The 18,696-nt window shown below is 39.7% G+C and overlaps 1 protein-coding gene across 1 annotated transcript in view; it reads right to left on the bottom strand.

Annotated features, from left to right (window-relative positions):
* The window catches only part of LOC126237483 (uncharacterized), a 461,878-nt gene that overhangs the window by 159,759 nt on the left and 283,423 nt on the right, over nucleotides 1-18,696 (bottom strand). The window contains exons 14-15 of the mRNA XM_049947630.1: nucleotides 16,623-16,744; nucleotides 5,687-5,866 (exon numbers count right to left, since the gene is read on the bottom strand). Coding sequence (XP_049803587.1) covers nucleotides 5,687-5,866; nucleotides 16,623-16,744 — 302 coding nt within the window. The remainder of the gene's footprint in view (nucleotides 1-5,686; nucleotides 5,867-16,622; nucleotides 16,745-18,696) is intronic.

Below are 18,696 nucleotides of genomic sequence, written 5' to 3'. Positions count from 1 at the left end.
GATAATATATCAAGTAAATTATTGAAATATTCTTGTATGTGGATAATGGACATTCTCTGTCATATTTTCAATGCTTCCCTTCAGAAAGGTGTTGTTCCCAGTAGACTTAAGTAAGCCATTGTGAAGCCCCTGTACAAAAAGGGCGATAAAGCTGAACTAACTAACTATCGACCTATCTCTTTGCTGACAGCTTTCTCCAAAATTATAGAAAAGCTAATACATGTAAGAATTACTGATTATCTCATGAAGAATGGAGTTCTCAGCAAGAGCCAATTTGGCTTTCAAAAGGGCCGATCAACAGAAGACGCAGTCTACGCACTTGCAAATGAAGTCCTAGAAACCTTTAATGAAAAAATGCTAGCACTTGGTGTCTTCTGTGATTTATCCAAAGTGTTTGACTGTGTTCACCACCAGATTCTCTTGCAAAAACCAAAATTAGTAGGAATAAGTGGTGTTGTTGTTGTGGTCTTCAGTCCTGAGACTGGTTTGATGCAGCTCTCCATGCTACTCTATCCTGTGCAAGCTTCTTCATCTCCCAGTACCTACCGCAACCTACATCCTTCTGAATCTGCTTAGTGTATGCATCTCTTGGTCTCTCCCTACGATTTTTACCCTCCACGCTGCCCTCCAATACTAAATTGGTGATCCCTTGATGCCTCAGAACATGTCCTACCAACCGATCCCTTCTTCTGGTCAAGTTGTGCCACAAACTCCTCTTCTCCCCAATCCTATTCAGTACCTCCTCATTAGTTATGTGATCTACCCATCTAATCTTCAGCATTCTTCTGTAGCACCACATTTCGAAAGCTTCTATTCTCTTCTTGTCCAAACTATTTATCGTCCATGTTTCACTTCCATACATGGCTACACTCCATACAAATACTTTCAGAAAAGACTTCCTGACACTTAAATCTATACTCGATGTTAACAAATTTCTCTTCTTCAGAAACGATTTCCTTGCCATTGCCAGTCTACATTTTATATCCTCTCTGCTTCGACCATCATCAGTTATTTTGCTCCCCAAATAGCAAAACTCCTTTACTACTTTAAGTGTCTCATTTCCTAATCTAATACCCTCAACATCACCCGACTTAATTCGACTACATTCCATTATCCTCGTTTTGCTTTTGTTGATGTTCATCTTATATCCTCCCTTCAAGACACCATCCATTCTGTTCAACTGCTCTTCCAAGTCCTTTGCTGTCTCTGGCAGAATTACAATGTCATCGGCGAACCTCAAAGTTTTTATTTCTTCTCCATGGATTTTAATACCTACTCTGAATTTTTCTTTTGTTTCCTTTACTGCTTGCTCAATATACAGATTGAATAACATCGGGGAGAGGCTACAACCCTGTCTTACTCCCTTCCCAACCACTGCTTCCCTTTCATGTCCCTTGACTCTTATAACTGCCATCTGGTTTCTGTACAAATTGTAAATAGCCTTTTGCTCCCTGTATTTTACCCCTGCCACCTTTAGAATTTGAAAGAGAGTATTCCAGTCAACATTGTCAAAAGCTTTCTCTAAGTCTACAAATGCTAGAAACGTAGGTTTGCCTTTCCTTAATCTTTCTTCTAAGATAAGTCGTAAGGTCAGTATTGCCTCACGTGTTCCAGTATTTCTACGGAATCCAAACTGATCTTCCCCGAGGTCGGCTTCTACTAGTTTTTCCATTTGTCTGTAAAGAATTCGTGTTAGTATTTTGCAGCTGTGGCTTATTAAACTGATTGTTCGGTAATTCTCACATCTGTCAAGACCTGCTTTCTTTGGGATTGGAATTATTATATTCTTCTTGAAGTCTGAGGGTATTTCGCCTGTTTCATACATCTTGCTCTCCAGATGGTAGAGTTTTGTCAGGACTGGCTATCCCAAGGCCGTCAGTAGTTCCAATGGAATGTTGTCTACTCTGGGGGCCTTGTTTCGACTCAGGTCTTTCAGTGCTCTGTCAAACTCTTCGCGCAGTATCGTATCTCCCATTTCATCTTCATCTACATCCTCTTCCATTTCCATAATATTGTCCTCAAATACATTGCCCTTGTATAGACCCTCTATATACTCCTTCCACCTTTCTGCTTTCCCTTCTTTGCTTAGAACTGGGTTTCCATCTGAGCTCTTGATGTTCATGCAAGTGGTTCTCTTATCTCCAAAGGTCTCTTTAATTTTCCTGTAGGCAGTATCTATCTTACCCCTAGTGAGATAAGCCTCTACATCCTTACATTTGTCCTCTAGCCATCCCTGCTTAGCCATTTTGCGCTTCCTGTCGATCTCATTTTTGAGACGTTTGTATTCCTTTTTGCCTGCTTCATTTATTGCATTTTTATATTTTCTCCTTTCATCAATTAAATTCAATATTTCTTCTGTTACCCAAGGATTTCTACTAGCCCTCGTCTTTTTACCTACTTGATCCTCTGCTGCCTTCACTACTTCATCCCTCAAAGCTACCCATTCTTCTTCTACTGTATTTCTTTCCCCCATTCCTGTCAATTGTTCCCTTATGCTCTCCCTGAAACTCTGTACAACCTCTGGTTCTTTCAGTTTATCCAGGTCCCATCTCCTTAAATTCCCACCTTTTTGCAGTTTCTTCAGTTTTAATCTACAGGTCATAACCAATAGATTGTGGTCAGAGTCCACATCTGCCCCTGGAAATGTCTTACAATTTAAAACCTGGTTCCTAAATCTCTTGTCTTACCATTATATAATCTATCTGATACCTTTTAGTATCTCCAGGGTTCTTCCATGTATACAACCTTCTATCATGATTCTTAAACTAAGTGTTAGCTATGATTAAGTTGTGCTCTGTGCAAAATTCTACAAGGCGGCTTCCTCTTTCATTTCTTCCGGCCAATCCATATTCACCTACTACGTTTCCTTCTCTCCCTTTTCCTACACTCGAATTCCAGTCACCCATGACTATTAAATTTTCGTCTCCCTTCACTATCTGAATAATTTCTTTTATTTCATCATACATTTCTTCAATTTCTTCGTCATCTGCACAGCTAGTTGGCATATAAACTTGTACTACTGTAGTAGGTGTGGGCTTCGTATCTATCTTGGCCACAATAATGCGTTCACTAAGCTGTTTGTAGTAGCTTACCCGCGTACCTATTTTCCTATTCATTATTAAACCTACTCCTGCATTACCCCTATTTGACTTTGTGTTTATAACCCTGTAGTCACCTGACCAGAAGTCTTGTTCCTCCTGCCACCGAACTTCACTAATTCCCACTATATCTAACTTTAACCTATCCATTTCCCATTTCAAATTTTCTAACCTACCTGCCCGATTAAGGGACCTGACATTCCACGCTCCGATCCGTAGAACGCCAGTTTTCTTTCTCCTGATAACGACAGCCTCTTGAGTAGTCCCCGCCCGAAGATCCGAATGGAGGACTATTTTACCTCCGGAATATTTTACCCAAGAGGACGCCATCATCATTTAATCATACAGTAAAGCTGCACGCCCTCGGGAAAAATTACGGCCGTAGTTTCCCCTTGCTTTCAGCCGTTCGCAGTACCAGCACAGCAAAGCCGTTTTGGTTATTGTTACAAGGCCAGATCAGTCAATCATCCAGACTGTTGCCCTTGCAACTACTGTAAAGGCTGCTGCCCCTCTTTAGGAACCACACGTTTGTCTGGCCTCTCAACAGATACCCCTCCGTTGTGGTTGTACCTACGGTACGGCTATCTGTATCGCTGAGGCACGCAAGCCTCCCCACCAACGGCAAGGTCCATGGTTCATGGGGGGGGGGGGGGATAAGTGGTGTTGCAGGCAATTGGCTACAGTCGTACCTCCAAGACAAAACAAAAGTTGTGTTGAATAGCTCGGGTGGAGTATGTGACACTTCCTCAGATTCTGAATGGAGTTCCATTACATGTGGAGTGCCCCAGGGCTCAATTATTGGGCCGCTATTATTCCTGATTTTTATAAATGATCTACCATCATGTACAAGCCTGCCGTGTAAATTTACATTATTTGCTGATGATACCACAATTTTTATGAGCAGTAGAACAGACAACAATCTTGAGGAACTCATTAATCACATACTCTCAGATATGGTTAATTGGTTCAAGGTGAATGGTCTCTCATTAAATTCCAGTAAGACCAGCTTTATTCAATTCTGCACAAAAACAGAAAAAGAGAGAGAGATAAGTGTGACATGTGGTAATCAATAGTTAGAATGGAAACAACAAAATTTCTTGGAGTGCACATTGACAAGAAAATGAACTGGTCTTCACATATTATTGATCTCTGTAAGAGGCTTAGCTCTGCTACCTATGCTTTACGGGTTGTCACTACATGTGTTGAACCTAACACTGGAAAAGTGGCATATTATGGCTATTTTCATTCTCTCATTGAGTATGGAATTATTTTTTGGGGCAACCAGCCATTAGCAAGGAAAGTGTTCATTGCACAGAAGCAAGCTTTAAGAATTATATGTGGATTGCGCCCAAGAGACTCTTGTAGAAATAGTTTTCATAATCTTAAAATATACACAACTACATGCCAATATATTTTTTCTCTCATGTGTTTTGTTTGTAAAAATATAGATATATTTCAACCAAACAGTAATTATCATGAGCATAACACACGGAGGAAGAATGACATACACAGTGAACTCAGAAATTTGAGCTTGGCACAAAAGGGTGTCCACTACACTGTAGCAAAACTCTTCAATGCTCTTCCTCCCGAAATAAAGACAAAGATTCATAACAAGAGTGAGTTTAAGAAAGCACTAAAAATATTTCTGCTAGAAAAAGCTTTTTACAGTCTAGATGAATTTTTAACTAAATAAATTGTAATATTTTAATATTATATAATACAAGTTGACATAATGCCACTAAGAATTTTATTTAACCTGAGCTCTGTATCTGTGTGTGCTCCATATCTGTTTTCTGTAGTGTTTTAATGATTCTAAGAAAATATGTATTTTCTTTTTCTGTATTGCTGCCCAAAGAATTTACTGTATAAATTTTTATATAATTATGTACCCAAATTTCTGTATATGCTATAAGATTATCAGATTGTATTTGTAAAAAACTGACTCGTTCCACGTCCTTGTGTATCCAACACAGTTGGACCTATGGAACACGAAATAAATCAAATCAAATCAAATCAAATCATCAATTTCATGAAATTGGAACAGATGGTTTCACTATACCCTGTAACACAGTTGGTAACTCCTCAATCATAAACAAAGATAAAATATGCATAGTCCCCTAAATGTTGCTCCAGCCTCAATGTCTTGTATATAATGAACAAGAGGATACATTATCACTCACATTATAAAACAGGTTATGTGGTGAACATGAGAAACTACAAGTACTGAGAGTCTGAGTGTTCAAATATCTTTTGAATTTGCATGCATAAATTCTTCTCTGCTTCAAATAAGAGCAATTTTTCTTTTGTCTGTTCACTGCACATAACTTTACTTACAGGCCTAATGTGTGTGGTGGTCTGTAGTCTCACACATTACTTATATTCCATGTAGTATTTTCCATTGTAATAATGAGTGTTTTATCAGCTACATAGCTTCCAAAGTACAAAGCTTTATGAAATAAATATAACTGTGTGGCAATTAGGATACATTTTTCCTATTGTCTATTTTATCCTACAGAACAAAAATTAAGCGAGTGTAAAATCTTACACAATTATTTATAATGATTTAAAGAAAATATAAATTTGTATACCTTAATTTTCTGTTCGTACAGTACATCACTTCCCTTGGCAGGTTCTGGTGTTGTAATGGCAGCTGCACTTTTACGTGTTGTTTTGGCTGTTAATTTGTCCTGTAGGTCTTTAACTTTCTTCTTTAATGTTTCTCCTTCTTTCTCAAGTTCTTCAACCTTTCTCCTTAAAACAGCAGCTTCCTGTATAAAAAAAGTATGATTTTAAAAATATAACTTTTTACTAATTAAGTAAGTTATGAACAGCTGAACTGTTTCTTAATTTTCAACTACATAATTTCTTGGTAAATATGGTATGGAAAGTTCTGACAGAATTTTAAAAAATTAGGAATAAAGGTAACAAAGCTCCAAGCAGTAGAGCTATCGAGGCATTGACACACACACACACACACACACACACACACACACACACACAGCCACAATGTGCTGACTGAATTTTAATGGCCTGGTGCTTCTTGTTGGAAGATTCAAGTGGCGTCATTGAGACATTTCTGCTGGTGGCTCAGAAAAGCAATGTGAGAGCCGACTTGGCACCCAAAGTGAGGCAAATATGAGCCACTCCAGCAGGAGGGTTAGTCATAAGCTCATGTCTGCATGATAGTTTTGCAGCTAAGTTGTTAAGCCATACTTGGTCATGCATCTTGCTTCCATCTGCAGTCAGTTTCCTCCATTTGCTGCGATCGTCAGCAAGTTGCTCCCACTTGTCACTGTCAACATCAAATGTGCACACATCATGCTTGATGCAATCCCTAAAGCATAGTGAAGGTCTTCCATGAGGTTTCTTGGCTCCTGCTATTTCACTGAGTAACGTGCACCGGGGCAGATGGGAGTGGTCCATATGATGCAGATGTCCTAACCACCACAGGTGACGTTGCTTGAGCATGGCAGTGATACTCTGTTGTTCTGCAGTTTTCAGAACCATATCATTTGTCACATGATCCTTCCATAATATTCCCAAGATGCTCGTAAGCACCGCAGCTGAAAGGTGTTGAGCTTCCATTCCTGTTTGGCATACGAGTTCAAGTCTCGGCTCCATACAGGAGAGTACTCAGCACACATGATTGATACACAAGTATTTTTGGTGGCAATGTAAGATGTTTGTTGACCCATACTTGTGTGTGGAACTTTCCAAAAGTGCTGGCAGCCTTTCCTATTCATGCATTTATCTTGTCATCCAGGGAGAGATCTTCTGTCTTTATTGAACCAAGATAGTAGAATTTATTGACTACCTTCAGCAAGAAGCTGTCCAGTTTGATGACTGATAGATCTGTATAACCTTGTGCCATGACAACTGTCTTCTTTACATTTATAAACATGGAGAAGAGCTTGCATGCAGTAGAGAATTTATCCACGAGCTCTTGCAGATCATCTTGAGTATGCACTACAAATGCAGCATCATCAGCAAATAAAAGGCTATTTACAAGGAAGTCTTCTTGGAAGCACTTGGATCTGAGTAGAGAAGTGTTGAGCTTCCCATCATCTCTGGTATGCAGATGAATGCCCAGGTTAGTTTCACCAAAAGCAACTTTGAGGAGAGCTGAGAAAAAAATATTGAACAGAGTGGGAACCAATACGCAGTCTTGACGAACCCCTCTTTTCACAGCAAATTGGGTTAGATGTGATTCCGTCGAAGACCACAGCATCTTCCATATCTTCAAAAGTACTGCATACAGTCCTTCTCTGCTGACTGTGTCGAAAGCCTTGTTCAGTTCAATAAAGGCAATGAACAGAGGGGTTTTCTGCTTGTGGCACTTTTTCTTAATTTTCCAGACTCTGAAGATCATATCAACTGTAGATCGTTGGGGACAAAACCCGCATTGTTCCTCAGGGTATATGTGCTCAGCAAGCTTCTGAAGTCTGCCCAACACCACACAGGCAAATGTTTTTCCAGGTATACTCAGAGGTGAGATTCCACAGCGACAGTTGCAATTGCTGTGATCACCTTTACCTTTGTATAAAGTAGCAATTTTGGCATTGTGCATGTCTTGCGGTACAATACCCTCAGCCCAACATTTCAGTAAGAGGTTGAAAAACAGCAGAAAAACTGGCTTAAGTTTTACAATTTCTGTGGCGATGTTGCCTTTGCCAGGGCACTTCCCACATTTAAGCTGTGCAATTGCTCATTGAAGCTCCTCCATAGCAGGCGTGATATCCAAGTCATGGTAAGGTGTTATCTGAGGAATTTCTTCCATTGGGTTTGGACTAATGTTGATGGGATGTGAGTAGAGGCTGGAGTAATGTTCTACCCAATGGTGCAATTGATGGTTTCAATCTGTGATGACTTTTCCATCTATTTTCTTGAGTGGTACAATCTTCTTTGGAATGGGTCCAATGGCCTGTTTGATGCCCGATTACACACCACCAATGTTGCCAGCATTGAAACACTCCTGTACGCCAGTGCAAAGTTGTTCCCAATAGGAACTGATGCAGTTGCAGACAGTGTGTTGAACAGCTGCCTTTGCTTTGCTTAGCTCCCTGCATGTAAAATTGCAAGGTTTTTTATGCCAGATAACAGTGGCATGACACTTAGCCTCAAGGAGAGGTTTCAGGACATCTACATTCTCGATGAACCAATCCAGCGATTTTGCTTCCAGATTACCGAACACATTTCCAGCCGTAACGGTAAGAAATGATATTATCTTCTGCCAGTCTTCAAAAATAAGAGTGGCTGGGTCCCAGGGATCCACCTCTTTTCATATCTTATCACTATATATGTCCACTGCAGCAGTGTTTCTTGTATGGTAAAGATTAATTTTTGTTTTGCAAGGTGTTCTGGCAGAGTGAAAATTTTTAGTCATGATACGCACTTTTGTCAATACAAGTGCATGATCCATGTCACAGTCTGCACTAAGAAAAGAACATGAATAAAGAAAGTAATGTAGATCTTTCCTTTTAGTTAGAATAAGACCTAATCGGTGCCAATGTTTTGAGTGGGAGTGCATCCAGGAAACCTTGTGGTTCAGTTTGCCTTTTAAGTATGTAATGGTGACACACAACTGATACTTTGCACAGAATTCAAGCAACCATAGACTATTTTTATTTATCTTGCCCACTCCGTGTTTGCCTAGGCAGTCAGGCCAAGTGACAAAATCACAACCAATACAAGCATTGAAATCACCAAGGATGCACAGACGGTCCCCAGAGTGCATTCCTTGTACCACATCAATGAGTTGTTCATAAAATTGATACTTGGCATCTGCAGCTGAGGTACGTGTTGGTGCATGTATAGATATCAGCATCAGTAGTCCACTATTTGTTGTGAAATACAGTCATAATGCATTCTGAGATCCCAATTGGGTTTTCGGTACAACACAGCAAGTCACTGCGGACAGCAAAGCAGATTCCGTGCTGTCTGGGGCTAGCAACATCTTTGCCCTTCCAGAAAAAAAGTGAAGTTTTTTTCCCATATTGAGCCTTCTTCTGGTAGCCTGGTTTCCTCAGTGCTGTTATAGTGATATAGAGTTGGACTAGCTCTAAGTCAATAGCAGCCATTTCGTGTAGCTCTTGTGAGCCTCCACAGCTGTCCAGGAAGCCTTGCAGCATAGTGCAAATGTTCCATGTACTGATGCATAATGAAATATCTTTACATTTTATTTTAATTTTTATTTTTTATTTTTGTAGCAGCAGTGTGAGATATTATGGTGATAACTTCTAGCAGTGCTAGTGTTACAAACACCCAATGGAACAATCAGCACCAGGACAGGCCAGTACCTAACTGACTGGGGGCTGCCCAGCTTGAAGTGGGGTTGACTGGCCAGTGGATATACGATGGGCCCTCCCACTGTCAATAGCGACCTCTGGTGCCCACTCCTGCACCCATTAGAGCGAGCTTCTGACCAGTAACTGCCACTATCCATGTTGTTTCACACTGATGGAGTGTCCTCTCCGTGGATGCTACTGCACCTGGGATGCAGATTTTAGGTGACAGTGAGCTTGCCCACTACTCACGCCACCCTCTTGGCCTAGCTGACTGGTTCCACAGGAGCAATAATACGCAATGTGCGAGGTCAGTTTGGCTGCAGGCAATTGCCGCTCATTACTGGTTGGACCGTACTTGTGCCTAATGGAAATGACGATTTCGGGTTTCAATTTGGAGTTGTCCCTCTCCTTTACAAATGGCATGCCAGTGCTAATGAAATCTGTATCACTGAAGACATGGGAAACAGGATAGGATAAAAAGAAAGAAAGGGCATTGTGAGACGCACTTTGTCTGGCTCCTCTGCAAAGGTCTGTCCAGCTTGGGAGGCCCTGCCAGTAGCTACACTACCGCTGGCATGACCCTCTGCTTCCCTGGAGCACGCAAACCCTCTAGTCTAGCCCGCACAGACAGTGCTACTCTAAGGCGGTGTCTCCTGAGAGGGGCTGGCTGAATACACAATACTCTATTGCTTATTTAGCTGACACTAACCTAACCTAACCTAACCTAACCTATATATATATATATATATATATATATATATATATATATATATATATATATATATATAGAGAGAGAGAGAGAGAGAGAGAGAGGGAAACATTCCACGTGGGAAAAATATATCTAAAAACAAAGATGATGTGACTTACCAAACGAAAGCGCTGGCACGTCGATAGACACACAAACAAACACAAACATACACACAAAATTCAAGCTTTCGCAACAAACTGTTGCCTCATCAGGAAAGAGGGAAGGAGAGGGAAAGACGAAAGGATGTGGGTTTTAAGGGAGAGGGTAAGGAGTCATTCCAATCCCGGGAGCGGAAAGACTTACCTTAGGGGGATATGTGTGTGGATGGATATGTGTGTGTGGATGGATATGTGTGGATATGTGTGTGTGTGCGAGTGTATACCTGTCCTTTTTTCCCCCTAAGGTAAGTCTTTCCGCTCCCGGGATTGGAATGACTCCTTACCCTCTCCCTTAAAACCCACATCCTTTCGTCTTTCCCTCTCCTTCCCTCTTTCCTGATGAGGCAACAGTTTGTTGCGAAAGCTTGAATTTTGTGTGTATGTTTGTGTTTGTTTGTGTGTCTATCGACGTGCCAGCGCTTTCACTTGGTAAGTCACATCATCTTTGTATATATATATATATATATATATATATATATATATATATATATATGTGTGTGTGTGTGTGTGTGTGTGTGTGTGTGTGTGTGTATACTCTAACCCAAAAAAGGATTTATCCTAATCCTAGTGAAGTTTTCAGTCTTGTTTGTGCACCTTCCAACAACTTAGTGCATCTACTATTTAATAAGTTGTTACCTTTATTACTCTCAAATTAATCTCTTAGTCATTTATAAACAGACCTTCTAGAGACAGATGACTAAACTGTGAAGAGTATTTCATATTACTTGTTTGTTTTAAAAGAAAATTTACCATTCTTATAATACATACATCAGTAATCTGATATATTACAAAACTATATTATTTACAAAACAGTAATCACATTCTCTGCTGAAAACAACACTTGCTATACAAACACTAAAGGATTGATACATACAAATGGGAGAGAAATGGCAGAATTGTTTCCTTAATTATCTGGGCAAGAATACTTTCCAAATATCAGTGCTATGCTGTAGTGCTGATCAGAACACTCTACAATAATAATACTGGTCAAGTTCTGCACCATAGTGACATGTTAGTGAAATATCCAATTCGAAATAGGCTTAAAGGTGCTATGTGCTCAAACATATGCTCTTTCCTTACACTTATGAGTAAGAGACATGACCACAACGACAGAGTGGAAATAAGTTCTGTTTTGGTGGATGACTTTTTAATCAAGTCAGACTTTGGCCAAAAAGATTGGACATGGTCACTAGCATAACAGAGAGACAGAATATAAATGACAATGCTTCTCCGGCTCATACACATGAAGAACTGCATTTTCTGTCAACTGCTTCAGGAGTGTTGATGAATGATTTGGGGTGACTTTGAATTCTCAGGAAACCAGTGTACTAACACAGCTTGTCCCTGGAATTTCTCTTGCAGACTATGATTACTATAATCTCCAATACTCATCTGAAGCAGACAGACTTCATCTCCCACCTTGGAAACATTCTCTTGTATCACCGTGCTTCTGAAAGGTATACAAAAAATCTCTGCTACCCATGCAGCCTTTAGATGCCTCTCACATGTCTTTTTCAATAAAGATTTGCAAATAAGTGCTAAACTAACAGTGGCCCAGGCAGTTATTGTCCCAATTTTGCAGCACTAATTATTTACATCATGACATCATAGAACAGAATTGCTTTTACCAGCAGATACTGACCACTTATGAAGTTTCTTGTAAACAATCCACTGCAGCTCAAAAGGAACAATGATGCACATAATTACAACACCAGAAGGACAAATGACATCCATTACATCACATAAATGTTGCCTTCAGCACAAAAAGGGATGCACAGTACTGCAACTAAAATTTTTGATATAAAATGTCTGATAGACAGCAAAGTAAAATTTGAAAACAAATTGAAAAAGTTTCTCCTTGAGAAATCCTCCAGTTCCATAGAAGAATTTCTTTTATTTTAAAGTGTAACAGTTGGTGGGTGGGAATTACTAACTCACATTTGTGTAACTTACAATAATACAACTTCTAAATGTCCAGCATGTAGCCATATTTACAAATTAATTTATAATGTGAATGTAAAATGACTCATTCTACATCATTATGAAATCCATAGAACATGAAACTATAAGACACCCTGAAATGAAACCCTAAAACTGTAGCCATATTTACAAATTAATTTGTAATGCGAATGTAAAATGACTCATTCCACATCATTATGAAATCCGTTGAATGTGAAATTATAAGACACCCTCAAATGAAACCCTAAACTTCATCACAATGGGACCATGGAGTCGTTCCATTCAAATACAATCACCATATGAATTAAGGCATTCATCCCACTGGAAGATGAGGTCATCAGTTCCTGTTTCATAGAATGTGGTCAGTCACTGATAAGTCCACCACCACACCCATTCTTACACTTCCTTGCTTGACTGAAACTAATATACAAGTATGTCTTTCTTCAGGTCACCAAAGATGTGAAAATCACATAGTGAACGATCCTGGAGGTACAAAGGATGTTGCAGTGTTTACCAACCAAGTCACTGAAGTGTAACCTTCATCTAACTGGCAGTGTGGTGGCAGGCACTATCATGCAGCAGAATGATTCTTTCTCATAGAACTATGCATTGATTTTGGTTCCACGCTCAATGACTGATTTTGGTTCCACGCTCAATGAACTCGATGACCAGAGGACCCCTACAGTCAAAGAAGAACATCATGACCTTGCATGATACCACCATTTCAAACCTGAGGGCAAACGGCCAAGCCAACGGTTTAAACATCCCACATCTCTCCCACCAAAGAAATCCAAAACCTTTTTCCAAACGTTGGGGTAGAGTCAGGATGATCCTCTTCTTAGACTGCATGGGCCCCCTGCTCTTCACATTCCTTTGGCGTGGTGCAATCAATGCACAGTGCTATGAAGACACTTTCCAGAAAATGTAATGGGTCATAAAGTAAAAAATGTCCAGGAATGCTGTCATACAGCATCATCCTGTTGCACCATAAAGCCAGCCAGCCCTCTCACTGCCAATTGGATGAAGGCTATGCCTCAGTGATTTGGTTGGGAAACACTGCAACATCCTCCATACTGCACACATCGTTCACTGTGTTACTTTCACATTCTCATGACCTGAAGAAAGACTTGCATAGACACCAGTTTCAGTTGGATGAGGAAGTGGATCTGTCAGTAGTCATCTGAGTTCTATGAAACAGGACTTGATCATCTCATCAACACAGTGGGATAAATGTCAGGATGTATGTGGTTGTTACTTCTGAATGGAACTATTCCATGGTCCCATAGAGGTGGGTGTTCATCACTGCCCCTCACAACTAACAAACAAACATTGAATGGGAGTGTTAGTATTCAGTTTCACATGGATGTACTAAGCCAAGGACATACAGTATAAAATCCACCGTTTTTGTGTGTAGTATTAAATAGATCAGCCACATCCTGCACATTATTGATGACAGACTTCCTTCATAAAACCTGTATGGTGACCCCAGTATTGATGGGGGAGCTTGACATGCTACTCTAAAGGGTTACAAGGAGCAGCTTAAAAAGACCTTAAAAAGCACAGATAACTTCTAATATTTGGGATGCTCTGATAGAAAAACAAAAGCTGTGCCACTCAACCATATAAGCTGTAAATTTCTCTGTTTGTACAAGACAGGTGATTGAAGCTCAGCAAAGAAGGAAACTATGGTAAACGCAACCTTGATCTACATCCGCTTCATGGACCAATAAATCTGTCGAATGAAGGTGACATTTTCCACTATGTTGTTGTTGTTGTGGTCTTCAGTCCTGAGACTGGTTTGATGCAGCTCTCCATGCTACCCTATCCTGTGCAAGCTTCTTCATCTCCCAGTACTTACTGCAACCTACATCCTTTTGAATCTGCTTAGTGTATTTATCTCTTGGTCTCCCTCTACGATTTTTACCCTCCATGCTGCCCTCCAATGCTAAATTCGTGATCCCTTGATGCCTCAGAACATGTCCTACTAACCGGTCCCTTCTTTTTGTCAACTTGTGCCACAAACTCCTCTTCTCCCCAATTCTATTCAATACTTCATCATTAGTTATGTGATCTGCCCATCTAATCTTCAGCATTCTTCTGTAGCACCACATTTCGAAAGCTTCTATTCTCTTCTTGTCCAAACTATTTATAGTCCATGTTTCACTTCCATACATGGCTACACTCCATACAAATACTTTCACAAACGACTTCCTGACACTTAAATCTATACTCTATGTCAACAAATTCCTCTTCTTCAGAAACGCTTTCCTTGCCATTGCCAGTCTACATTTTATATCTTCTCTACTTCGACCATCATCAGTTATTTTGCTCCCCAAATAACAAAACTCATTTACTACTTTAAGTGTCTCATTTCCTAATTTTCCACTAAGGCAGCATATTTATTAAGACCCCTTCTTAGTTACACAAGTTTCAGCTTAAAGGGTCAGTTTTGAATATGTATGCTACGATGTCATACACATGAAAATATAATGGATTCAGCCAATATGTTATTGTTTTTGATGGTGTGGAAATCAATATGAATCTGCTGTCGTATTTGTGCAGTTCTAAAGCATCAACTGCAAACTGACCAGCACAGCACTGCAAAACTGCATCAAGAAGGTGCTGACCTGCATGCCAATGGAAAGAGCAGGCAGCACCACCTCCAGGAAGACAGAGTTCAGCACCCCCTCTGAATGCTGACTTAATGAGCCACCCATAGCTGGTCAGGCCTCAGTTCGGTCACAGACTTCAAGAGCATCAGTACTGAGTAACAGGAAGATGATACTTAACCTGCATACTACAGTAGTAATAGTGTGTAAAAGTAATTACAGATAGGAGGCACAGGAAGCACATTATGCCACCTCTTAATGAGAAGTTATGTTTCCCTCCTTTTTAGAAATAAAGTGTCCTATTAGTCTGCATATGTTATGTACAGATCATTTTGGATTCCTGCCACCAGCAATTGCAACTTCTTTCCTTCCTTGTTTGTGTCAGTGCTGACTCCCATAGTAGCTGACATAACAGTATTAGTATGCATGACACTTGGGTGAACATTCAAAACTGGCTTTTTAAGCTCAAACTACCCTTAATTTACTTTTTATCTCTGGTTGTATAGCTAAAAAGAAATCTTAATAAATATATAGACTAAATGGAGAAAAGGTCCCTTTCACTCAGTCATGTGCCTCACCTACAGTTAGGTATATATGGACACACATTTCATCCACAGATTGATCTCCTACGTTAGCCATATAATACACTGCAGGTGAATGATGAGGATTCATCAATGTAGACAATGGTAACAACACACATTAAACAAGACTTCAATTCATGCTCCGCATGTTAACCACTTCAAGTGTGTAATGTGATGAATCAAAATTTGATGTTTCAATCAAGTTACAAGTGAAAAAAATGTCTACACATAATGTATTAACAATGTTTACCATAAAGATGACACATTTAGTTGCTGACAGGCATAACTAAAAGGCACTTATCACATTAGCTTTTGGTCGCAGCCTTCATCATAAAAAGAAACATACGCACATATTCATTCACACACAAGAGCACACCTCACACACACATGACCACCATTTCCGGCAGCTTGGACTAGCATTAATGTGTAACTGTCTTTTAGTTGTGCCTGTCTGCAACTTAACATCTCATCTCTACAGTAAGTAGCAATATATCTTTCCTGACTCCAACCTGGAGTTTCCACTGTTTCACATTTAATGTGTGTGTGTGTGTGTGTGTGTGTGTGAGAGAGAGAGAGAGAGAGAGAGAGAGAGAGAGAGAGTGTTATTTCTAAATATTGCAAATGTACTCTAACATGTTATTCTCTTAATATTTTATGTTGACATAACTTACTTTTTATCTCTGGTTTTAACAGACATTAGCAGGCTATCTCAATTTCTTCAATTTCATTTTTTTTCTATTTTTTAAACTTCTCTGTCAAACAGATCACAATCCTAATCCCTTCCACTCCGTGACCACTACCACCACCAGCCCCTTCAATGACATCTCCCACCAGCCCCTTCGATGACATCTCTCACAACACAGACAGTATTTGATTATCTTGCTTGTGTTGTGCAAAATTTATTCTTCCAGCAGCATGCCCTTAAGTAAATATATATCAAATACTAATAATCATTGCTCTTATTATTTTCATTGTTTACAGTACCTAGCTGTCTCTTGTCACATAATTTTTCTACTTCCTTTCTATGTATGAAACTGGATTTCAAACCATCAACTGCAGTGGTCATCCAGGAAGGAAACTGTATACTATAAGGATGAACTAATGTATTCATATAAGTCCAACAAAAATAATGCGCATGATAAGATCATATTGAAGCTATTTATCATAGGCACAGTATGAGCTCACCTGCTCATTGAGTTCAAGTAGCAACCGCAACTCTGCTGGGTCCTCTTCATCTGATATACCCTCATCTTTCTCTATTGGAGGCTCTGGTGTCAATCGAGCAGGACCTGGACTGTTTCGATGACCTTAAATCAAATGATATTTTCTGTCTGTACACAATACCAACATAATGACAATAGTGATAGTGAGGAACTGCATTTACATTCATATTTACTTATTGTTCATCAATAATGCACATGATATAGGTTTCATCACATAACAACACATAACACATAACAACTATGTACATTTAGGCACCTATGTAAGTGAAAAGTATACACAACCTATTCCAAATATAACACAATTAACAACGTTGAAAACTGGCTAAAGAAATCAAGAGTGGTACAAAAATGTAACACAATATACATTAGTACCTGTACCAATGCATAGCTCCTATTTAACTAAAGTAAATTTTGCATATTGGTGTTAGGTGCTACCTTTCTTAGATTTCTTGAAGCGAGGAGTCATGAATGTTACAACAAAAATGGAACTAACAGATTAAATTTAAAATTTCACTAATCTCAACAAAATCTGTTCAATAGGGATATGGTAGTGCATTGTCACAAATACAGCTCATAAATGTAATTTCTAATATTACTGTTAAGCACATGCTGTATTTTGAAAAAAAAGTTGGTTTTACTTTAAAAACAAGCCGTTTGTATGCTGTTTTCAGTTATAAAATTAAAGTATCTTTACACTCCTTTTTTTAGAAAGAATTGTGGAGTCTCAATCGACAAATAATCACGTACAGCTTTGCCAATCGTATCTGGCTTTCAAAATACTCTAACAAATGATTTATCTGGGCTGCATCAGAAACATATGTTAATAAAACTGAAGACCTCTGCAAACAAACTATTTAAAGAAATGAACATTCTAACAACTTAAATTTACACAGTTATCAGATGGACTGATTCTTCAGTGCTGTCCGATTGACAGGCAGGGAGGCGGTGAGGCTGCTGTGGTGGGGTAGCAGGTGTGTTGGAGGATGCACTTGTATGTCTGTCTGGACATTCTGGATGAGTTTTGTGTGCTGGATGGTGCTGGACATGATCTCATCATATTAACACCAACACCCATGCTGCACTAAGTTGGTATCCTTCATCCCTATTGACCAGAATTTTGTAACTCCTTATTTCTACGGAGTTCTTTATAATTGTGCTCCGATAGCCAATTGTTTGGCATAGCATCTCGGTGATATGAAAGTCAAGGGTGTGGTCTTCCTTGAAACTACACTCTGCTATTGCTGAATTCTCTGTACGTCCCAGTCATACATGCCTAATGTGCTCCTTGCAGTGTTACACACTACAGTGCCGCATTTGCCCACTGTATTGTTGGTCACATTCACAGGTGATGCTGTGTGTCTCAGACATGCTCAGTTTTAGTGGGTCTTCTGCAGAGTGAAGGTATCCTTTCGTCTTAGAAAGTCGTCAGAGGACAGTTTATACGTCAGATTTTTCAAGCAGCCTTACAATTTGAATAAGGGAGGTCACAAGTATGGAGGGAAAGCGAGTCTCTTGTCTTCTTCTCCCTCTCCCCAGTCATCTGCATCTTTTCTCTTCTCAAATAATGCCCTACTAATCTGCAGTTCACTGTACCCAGTTCTGCAGAACACTTCATTCAGGTGCTGTAATTTGGCTGGGTGGCTTTCATTTGACGTGCACCCCATCTACCAGGGTGGTGCCACTGTGTGCCACTGCACTGAATGGTAACAGCTTGTAGCATCGTGGAACAGGTCTGTGTGGTCTCCTTCCTATATACTGCACAGCCTAGTGTACCATCTGCCTTCTTCTTTATTAGTATGTACAAGAAAGGGAAACAACTGTAGATCGGGCAAACACAGAGACGTATTTCGAAATGCTATGAGGAGCACATTAGGCATGTATTAGAGGAGGACAGAGAGAAATCAGTGGTATCGTAGCATAATGTCAAGGGAAACCAAATCTTTGAGTTTCAGAACATCAAAGTGCTAGACAAACCAACCTGGTATTGGGACAGCATTATAAAGGAATCCACATAAATAAGGATTCATGAGAACCCT

This window comes from Schistocerca nitens, chromosome 2 (assembly GCF_023898315.1).
Source record: "Schistocerca nitens isolate TAMUIC-IGC-003100 chromosome 2, iqSchNite1.1, whole genome shotgun sequence".
NCBI classification, from domain to species: domain Eukaryota; kingdom Metazoa; phylum Arthropoda; class Insecta; order Orthoptera; family Acrididae; genus Schistocerca; species Schistocerca nitens.
Note: the sequence above shows the minus strand (reverse complement) of the source record. Positions and strands in the feature narration are given on the sequence as shown.